The sequence below is a fragment of the Nycticebus coucang genome, chromosome 7, assembly GCF_027406575.1.
Source record: "Nycticebus coucang isolate mNycCou1 chromosome 7, mNycCou1.pri, whole genome shotgun sequence".
In the NCBI taxonomy this organism is placed as follows: Eukaryota; Metazoa; Chordata; class Mammalia; order Primates; family Lorisidae; genus Nycticebus; species Nycticebus coucang.
This window is the reverse complement of record NC_069786.1, coordinates 135,760,406-135,770,227: the sequence shown is the minus strand read 5'-3', so window position 1 is coordinate 135,770,227 and position 9,822 is coordinate 135,760,406. Positions and strand designations below refer to the sequence as shown.

Genomic DNA, 9,822 nt, shown 5'->3' with positions numbered 1-9,822 from the left:
TTCTTAGTTTGGATAGGTGTGTACGTACTTTGCTGCATTAATGCTGGTAAGGAATCTTTATGACAGTTTTGTTACCTTTTGTCTTCTTTATTCTTGGATTATTTTGATCTTATGAGTTTGGATATATAAGAAAGTGAATAAAGATGGGTCATTGCTGATGTGCCTGAGCAAGCACCAGCCTTCCCTTTTAAAATCATTCATTTCGTCTGCGATGCTGCCTCTGTGTCATCGACCAAGTAGCCCAGTGGACAGCAACACAGGTATCAGCGTATTAGCCATTTCTGGAACCAGCAACAGCCAAGTCAACGTAGGAAACGTGGACTCAAAGGCCAATCCAAGAAGGTCTTTTCACTTCTGGCCAAGACAGAGGTGATGAGGCAGCTGCCCGTGGAGTCTGCAGATGATGTGTGGAAACAGCTGTTAGAGGCTGGAGAACAAGGCACCCAGGACTCGACGGACAAAGATTCTGGAAAGAGGAGAGTGCAGGGATGTGAGCCTGCAGGAGTATCCCTCCCCTTCTCTGGTGAAATCACTCGTTAACAGAGCAGGACATACAGAGAATATAGTGATACGGTTTCTCCAGTCACGTGGAGACAGAACTGGAGTTCAGGCCACCACAGCAGCAGCCCTGTGGTGCCAAGATTCTAGAAGAAAGCAAGTCCCCAGGAAGCAGTCTACAATTCTGCGTGATTCCCTCCAGGCATTTTCTGGCCCTGAGCTGCGCAGTGCAGTGTGAGGTACCAGAAAACCAAGCAGGGAGCAGCTTCCAGGAGATTAAAGGGATGAACACAGACTACAGCAACCTCACAAAGCTCAGATGACAAAAATTGGAGTTCAGAGTCCAGCAGGGAGGACGGACCCCAGTAACAAGCTGAGCTTTCAGCTGGGCCCCCTGAAATGCTCGTCCCCCAGAGTAAGAGAAGCTGGAGATAGACCAGCTTTAGGGGGGTCTCTGGGCAATCTTCCTAGAGTCCTCTGTCTGCCAAAAGAAAATTAATTTGTCTCTGGAGGATGACAATAGAATTCAAGGAGCTTTCAATTTTTTAATAAATAATATTTCACTTTCAATTAAAAATTATAAGAATGCCAAAAAATAAGACCAAGTGAAAGAAAACTGAGAGAAAGATATAGACCAGAGGAACAGCCCAGGAGGTGACCCATAAACAAATATGACTATCATGTTCAGTGTGAGACATTCCTAAATTCATCAGAGAACTAGAACCTGTAAAAATAATCAATTTAGAATCCTAGAACTAAATATACGTATGATATAATAGCTAACATTAAGAATTCATAGATTGATTTAAAAGCAGATTAAATACAGCATAAAGAAAGTGTTAGCAGATTAGAAGATGGGACAGTAGAGAATATTCAGATTGAAGTTTCAAAAAAGGGGGGCAGCACTGAAAATTCAAGTACAAAAGCAAGAGTCATATGGGACATAGTATAAAAGTCTACTATACATGTAATTGGATTTCCAATTAAGGATATGAGAGAGGTATAATGTGTCAAGTACAATATTTGAAGATAAACTGCCTGGGAATTCTGTAAAAATGATCCAGTCTATGCCCAAACATGAAAAATTTAAAAAAAAAAAAACCCTAGGCACATGATAGGAACACTAAGATAATGGGGAAAATAATACCTGGAGGAAAAATGGCATATTATCTTTGCAGAACCAATAATAAGACTGAAAAGTAACTTTCCCATAGAATATTATTAAAACCAGAATATGATGAACTAATATTTTTGAAATGTCAAAAGACTATAATTACCAACAAAAAATTATTTATCTATTATAAATATCTCTCAAAAAATTAAGATATATAAAAAAAGTCTTCAGACAAACAAAAATTCAGAGAATTCATCACTAGCAGAACACCAAATAAATACTATAAAGATTGTTCAGGTAGAATAAAAGCAATTCCAGACAGAAGAATGATTCTAGAAGAAATGAGAAAATACAAATATGTAGCCATGCCTTAATGCATACTGGGTGTTTAAAATGATAAGAGAAATGGCTTCTTGGTTTAAAAATACATACTGAGTTAAAATTTGTAATAACAATAGTACACATTTTGGAAGAAAAAAGGATTATCATGTTACAAAGTCCTCACATTATCTGCAAAAAGATACATCTTCTAGTCTAAGTTAAAATCTAATAGTTGTATATTAAAAATACATTTTGTAACCTCTAAGGAAACTACTGAAGTAAAAATTTTAAAAATGAATTACTAACAAATGAATTGAGCCAAAAGGTAGAATAATAAAAATATTATATTAATTTAAAAGAAAATTAAAAAGAAAACAAGATGAATAAACTGAACAAATAAAAATCAAACAGCAAGATGGCATATTTAAACCTAAAATGGAAGAAATCATATTAAATGTAAATGGACTATACATTCTTTACTTAAAATGCAAAGACTACAGATCAAGTTAGGAAAATGCAGCTATAAATTAAAGCTAAAAGTTAAATGCATAACTATAACAGCACAGTCATAAAAAGAAAAAGAAAAGATTCATTGAAAGAGAACTGCAAAGGCTAATGAAAAGAAAGCTGGTGAAGTTGTGCTAATATCAGGCAAAGTCGACGTTAGGACAAGAAGTACCACTAGAGATAAAGGACCATATTTCATAATGATAACTTGGTCAATCCACTACCTCAAATCCTAAATTCGCATGCCTTCAAAACATAGACTCAAAATATAAAAGCAAAAAATAACAGAAATAAAATGAGAAAGACACTAATCCATAAACAGAGTTTAAGTTTTTAATTCACTTATATCTGTGGTTAGGATAGATTAAAAAATCAGTAATGACATAGAAGATTTGACTAAAATTTGCCAAATCGACATCTATAGAACACTATGCTCAACTATAGGAGAACATATTTTCTTTTAATTACACTAGTAACATTTTTCAACACAGACAAAATGTTGGGCCATGAAAACAATTCTTATTAAATTTCAATAGATCAAAATCATAAGGACATATACCATATACTAGCTACAAGGATTTAGAAAATAAAATTTAACACAATGACACGTACAACAAAAATAGCATCACTAAACATCATATATCAGGAAATAATAACATATGTGCAAGGCCTGTATATATAAAACTACAAATGTTTCTGGGAGAAATTAAAGAAGGCTTAAATAAATGTAGTAATATATACCATGTTCATTAACTGAAAATCTCCACATTGTTGATAGTAATTCTTCCCAATAAATTTATAGAGTCCATACAATTCTAATCAAATCCAAGCAGATTTTCTGAAAACATTCACAAGCTAATTCTAAAATTTATAATAAGATTCAAAGGGAAAAACAAGTAAGGCAATATTCAAGAAGATTGTGATTAGAGTACCCGGTTATCTGTTTCTGCTCAGCAAACTGCTCTGCCTTAAGCATGGAAGATGACGGTTATCTGTTTGGGAGGCAGGGCTTGGCAGGAGGCACTTGTCTTTGATCCCCGGTGTCTGGGGCCTCATCTAGGGCCACCTGAACTGCTGAGGGATGAACAGATGGGGGCCGATTGCCCCTCCTCACTGAGTGGTTGGGACCTCTAGATGGCTCTTCCTAGCGGCCCCCCTGCCACAGAAGCTGCACGGTAGTCGGACTTCTTACATGGTTTCTCAGAGCTCCAAGGACAAGGATGCAAGAGCAAAAAGTGGGACCCACCAGGGGTCCCGGGTCTGGCCCTAGAAGCCGACTCAGCCTCGCTTCTTCCTTGTTAGTGGTCAGTGGGTCCCCAGACTGACGAGAGAAGTGCCAGCACATTGTGGCCCTCTGTCCTCTGCCACACTGAAGGACATAAACTAGCAGATAGAAAGATTTATTTTAAGCCTAAACAAAAGTAAGGAGCAAAGATAGACAAATAGCTACAATAACAGAACCGAAAGCCTGTGGCTCAGTGCCACAGCTCAGTGAGTAGGGTACCAGCCACATACACCAAAGCTGGCAGGTTCAAGCACGGCCCAGGCCTGCTAAACAATGACAACTGCAACCAAAAATAGCCGGGCATGGTGATGGGAGCCTGTAGGCCCAGCTACTCGGGAGGCTGAGGCAAGAGAATCGCTTAAGCCCAAGAGTTGGAGGTTGCTGTAAGCTGTGACGCCATGGCACTCTACCGAGGGTGACATAAGGAAACGCTTTCTCCAAAAAATAAATAAATAAATAAAAGAACTGAAAGCCCAGAAAAAGATTCACACATATATGATCACATGACTTACAACAAACATTATTTCAGGAGAGAGAAATGACCTTTGCAAGTAAATGGTGTGGTAGCAATTAGATATTTGGTATCATAAAAATAAACTTTGATTCTTATGCCATACACAAAATTCAATTCCTGATTAATTATAGACCTATAAGTGAAAACTAAAACAAAAAACTTCTAGAAAAAAATAAAAGTTTTATGATCCTGAAGCAGATAAGGATTTATTAATCAGAACATAAAAATAACCATTTAAAAAATAGCAGATGGTGGAGGTACTCATGGCTCAAAGGAGTAGGGCGCCGGCCCCATATGCCGGAGGTGGCAGGTTCAAACCCAGACCCGGCCAAAAACTGCAAAAAAAAAAATAGCAGATATGGGTGTTCCCAGCACAAAGAAATGATAAATGTTTAAAGTGATGAACATACCAATTATCCTCATTTGATCAGACGTAGTGTACATATGTATCAAAAACCATACTGCACCTATAAATATGTACACTTATTATGCACCAATTAAAAATAATAAAACCCCCCAAATAATTTCTTGAGCAGCTACTGTGTGCTGGGCTCTATTCTAGACTCTGCAGAAAGGTATCAAACAAGGCCCCTTCCCATGTGGAGTTTGTCTTATATTTGGAGATAAACAATAAATGAATAAATTTTAAAACTAGCAAAAAGGAAAAAGATTGGTAGATTATACTTTATTAAATTAAACACTGTCTATTCATCAAAATACATATCAGAGAGTAAAAGGCAACCTGCAGTCTGGGAGAAGATATTCTCAGACCTACAGCCAGCAGACAGATTGTAGCTGGAACATAAAAAGAACTCTAACAAATCAGCAAGGCACCCCTGCCCCCCAAAGGGAAAAAATACCAGTTATACATTTCCTAAAAAGAATATAAAATGTCAATGTGCATATGAAAGGTGCACTATCTAATTAATCATCAGGGGATGTGAAACCACAATGAGATTCCTCCATGTAGCCATCAAAGTGTCTAAAATTTTATGTATATATACATAATTATATATATTGTGACATATATTTTTATACATATACATGCTTGGAGCATCAGAGAGGATGTGGGTCAAATGGAAACACCCCCTCTCTGGCAGGAATATGAATTGGCACAAGCACTTTTGGACTCTGTCAATGTCTATTGAAACTAGGCGTAACCCAGCAATTCTCATCTAGGTACACGTCCAGGGGATATGTACACACATGTGCGTCAAAATATGTATCGCAACATTATCATAATAGCCAAAAATGGAAACCTGATGTCTTTCAAGAGCAGAAGAACAAACGCCAGTACTCATGCGATCAAATGTTAAACTCCATCACAACCGAAAGAATGAACCCCAGCTAAATGCAACAAACGGACAAATCTCAACAAATCTCAAAGACAGAGGATTCAGACAGAAAGAAAACACAATGTTTCTAATAAAATCCCAAGGTGGGCAAACTAATCTGAGGTGCTGGAAGTTGGAACAGGGGCTGACTTTCAGGGGTAAAGAGTGGACATGGACGCCAGAGTTCTAGAAAAGTCCATGTTGATTGGCTGGAAGTTACCTGGTGTGTATAAACACTCAGAGCAGGACACTTAGGATGTGTGAGACATGTGCTTGGGTGTGTGTGCGTTATACTTCCGAACAAAAGAATTACAAAAGTCTAATTTTAACAAGACCCGAGATCTCTTCCAACAAGCCACAGCAGCAAGGAACGGGGTGGAGTCTGGGCCTGCAGGGCAGCAGACGCCAGGTCGGGAATCGCCATGCAGAACACCACCTGTGAGCAGGAAGGTGGCGGAGTCGGGACGGCCCTCGGGAGCCAGGAGGGCCCTTGGGAACCGGGAGGGCTCTCAGGAGTCGGGAAGGCCCTCGGGAGCTGGAGATCCTGCAGGCCTATCCCGCCACAATGCAGGGAATGAAAACTGTTTGGAAAGCATCTCTAAGGAACATTAGCAAGGCTGTCAGACTAAGGAAAAGTCACCCACTGGGACATCTCCCCAGGGCAGGCTGCTTTAGCTTCCCTGACATGCTCAAAAATTTCTGGGTTAGGGTTAGGGTGAGTGTGGCCTTGAGGCAGACATCATGATGGATTTTGGCAGCTCAGAGTGTCAGCCAATGTCATTCTTATAGTCAGAGACCTGAGGGGCATGGGTCCTGGCCACAAAGACCCACCCTGAACCCCACGCAGGTCTGTGGCTGCGAAGCAGCCCACCATGGCCCCAGGGCCCCCGTTCCAAGGTGTCAGGTGGCAGGGAAAGGTCAGTGGAGAGAGCCAGCCCCTGTCTTCCCAGTGGAAGTGGGGGCCACAGCTGTCTTTATCCTCTCCTCTCTCAGCACCCATTCCGATCACCTCTCTCTCTGTCCCAGAAGGGGCTCAGCGCTGGATGGCTGTGCCTTGTTCAGGCTGGGAAGGGGTCCACAAATGGAGACTATGTCCCCATTAAACAATAAGCCCCACCCCACCTCAGCCCATTCAAATGAGGCTGCAGACAGGAAGCAACCGCTGGAGACCAGGTAGTCTGCATGCTCACAGGGACTTCCCTGCCTGGAGGTGTGGAACCCCCCAACCTGCCCCAGGATCACTGCCCCACCAGGGTGCTGCCTGCTGAGCCCAGGACTCCCAAGCACTTGGCACAGCTATGACTTGGGAGCCAAGGGCACCCTCAGTGTGTCCCCCAAGGGATGGTCATTAGGCTGCTGCAGCTCCCAGCCTGGCTCCTAGGTCTGTTCAGGGACAGGCTTCTCCGGGCTGAGCAGGTGGCAGGTTAGACTGGCCTCAGCTGAGCATGCTGAGCTCTGAAATGTCCCCTGAGCTCTGCAGTCACAGTGAGTCCCTCAGACTGTCCCACAGAGTCTGCATGGCCACTGTGGGGGACCACAGTCTCTCTGTGAGGCCACCGGCCTGCTGGTCTGGGCACAGCTGTAGACTGGTGGTCTCTGTGCAACACTGTTTCCCAGGCAGGTTCCTGGCCCTGAATCCCACCTTGCATGCAGCCTGCAGCTCCACCACCGGGACCTCTGCTTGCCTGGTGGGTCTTTCAAAGTGTTTCCATGTCCAAATGAGCTTATCTTTCCGATTGATTTTTATCTTCAGCATGGTGAAGCTTCGTCTCAGTTTCATGCTCAATCTGTCACCTCTCTCATGTATAATTAACATTCTTTCCACGACCTCTCAGAACTCTCACTCAGCCTAGGCATCTACACACTGCTCAACAGTTGTAAATATTTTATTAACTATAAATAATGAAATAAATACTCAGATGTATGGCAGTTTATGCAGCCCATATTTATTGTGTTCAAAATAAATGGCTGGTGTAAATCTGATGTATCAGCATTCTAAGGTCACTGGAGATGAGGTGAGTAAATTCTGGAGAGCACATATTTTCATAAACATCTGTTACCCTGCAGTGTCAATATCCACACATCAGTGTGCCTTGTTTTTTTTTCAATCGCTGAGCAGTTATTAGCAGTTACTCCATCATTGCCAGGACTGATCCTGGGGGAAAGCACCCTCTGCTAAGCTTTGGGGAAAGAAAGAAAGAAACAGAGGGAAAGCCAGCCACCTTCTAGGCAGACAGAAATGAACTTAAAACTCAAAGAAGACATTCCGGTGCAGGAGGAATTTGTTTTGTGTGGTGGAGTTAAAACGCAGGTTCTAAAATGTGGGCCGTGGACTGACTTCTTTAATGATCAAAGTGTCAGCAGACCCAAACTGCTTATTTTTATTATTCCTGGTAACCCAGGTTTTCCTTCCTTTTACGTGTCATTTGCAAAGGCTTTAAACTCCTTGACAAACCGATGCTTTCCAGTTTGGATTATCAGTCATGCTGGTCATGTCTTGGCCCCCAAAGACAAGAAGGTTCTTACAGCATCAGAGGATCCAAATGCTCCAGACATCAAGGACATCTATGGACTGAATGGTCAAATAGAACACAAACTAGCTTCCCTGAGAACTGAGCCAACTGACATGAAGCTTGTGCTCACCGGCCATTCAGTCAGCAGCTATTTTGCTCTTCAGATGTTGAAGTGTGCCCCTGAGCTTCCAGGGGCAGAGACAAGATGGCTGACTGAAGCCAGCTTTCCACAGAGGCTCCCGTCCAGAAGGAGAGTTTAAGGACAGAAATTTAGCAAGTAACCTGGTGGATTAGAGCTGCACCAAGAGAGAAGGTTGAAGAACGCACATCAACCCCGCTGAGGCAAGCTGCAACCCCAAGGATACAAACAAAAGGAACAAAATCCATCACCAAGTGCACGGGAGTCCCCTCCCCCATGAGAACCGCTCGGAGTGCCCCACAAACAAATGAGCAGAGTTCAAAGGTCCTCCCACTACACTCCACAGGAGAGACCCTCTAAAAACTGGACCTACCTCCCCTACTAGGGTGCCACAGCGTTCTCCTGCCAGGCATAAAACTGTATAAAAATGTATATATTCACTACCTGCAATTCTGAGCTCCCAGCACTCCCCTCCACTCTCACTCTGAGGTCTGGAGGCCTGTCCCCCAGGAGTCCAGATTCTTGGGTGATTTCTCGAGGGATGTGGACAGGGCCTGAACTGCAGCTGGTCAGTGCTGGCTCTGGGTCACGGGAGTGAGGAGAGGACAGTCGGCTGAAAGGGAACCACACTGGAGCGGCGGTGTCCCGAGGCGCAGAGCAGCAGCCGTCTTTTAGCAACAATAGGGCTCACTCCCGGATATTCTGAAGCCACACCCTCTGTCTCCCTGGGCAACCAGAAGAGGCAGGGCATCTACTCAGGTGCAACCACCACGGAACAGATCTGGGACGGAAACGCAGGCTCTGTGAGTAAAGGGTTTGCCTGAGGCGGTACCGGCCTGGGTGGAGCGTGGGGACTAAAAACGTGCGCGCTGAGCCGGGAAGTTCCCAGGGCAGGGCTGACCCAGAGGACCACTTTACTGAGCCTAAGACGCACCAGGCCCTCAGGGATCGTCAGCCTATAGACAAAGGAAGACAGGAGGCTAGAACTGTCAGGTAACCGAATACAAACCTGCAGGAGCAAAGACAGGGCCTGAGGCACAGGTTCTGGGAACTCAAAACAGCTTCTCGTCTGCAGGGGAATTTAGCAGGGACAGAAACAAATTCCCACAAAGTTGTTCTGTTCTGTTCTGTCAGTAACATCAGTCAGGGGTGGCGCTAGAACTGAGTGAACACACCCCAGCCTCCATCAAGCACCCGAGGTTGTCAGCCCTCACTTCCCCCTGCTAGATAGAGGCAGAGCACAGCAGCCTGGCTGAGCAGAAATAGATTTCCTTGTGATTCAGGCAGGTGCAAACCCCTGGAGTATCTGTTCACTACAGGCAACTGAGTCAAAGCCCTGCAGGACTATCAGTGACTGGGTGTGACAGAGGTACAAGGTGGGGAAGGAGGGATCAACCTTTCCAGACTGATCTATTTGCTGGGTGGGTCCTCCTGACTCCACAGAGCACTGGAGCAAGCCATATTAGAGTAGTCACCAGACCCCTGCAATCCAGTTGCCAGACACCTTTTAAACTCTCCCACCTGAGATAGGTGCTGACTGAAACAATTGATTTGGATCTTTTGAACTGAGCCAATCGCCCGAGGACTATTCAGGTGG

The 9,822-nt window shown here is 43.6% G+C and overlaps 1 protein-coding gene across 1 annotated transcript; it reads left to right on the top strand.

Annotated features, from left to right (window-relative positions):
• The first annotated feature begins 7,800 nt into the window (after positions 1–7,800).
• On the top strand, positions 7,801–8,468 carry LOC128590782 (lipid droplet-associated hydrolase-like). Its single transcript, XM_053598180.1, has one exon. The coding sequence runs from the start codon at positions 7,813–7,815 to the stop codon at positions 8,344–8,346; it is 534 nt and encodes a 177-aa protein (XP_053454155.1). The 5' UTR covers positions 7,801–7,812; the 3' UTR covers positions 8,347–8,468.
• Positions 8,469–9,822: the final 1,354 nt, after the last annotated feature.

Bases quoted from the DNA above. Each gene is read 5' to 3' on its own strand.
- LOC128590782 (XM_053598180.1), top strand. From the start codon at position 7,813: ATGAACTTAAAACTCAAAGAAGACATTCCGGTGCAGGAGGAATTTGTT.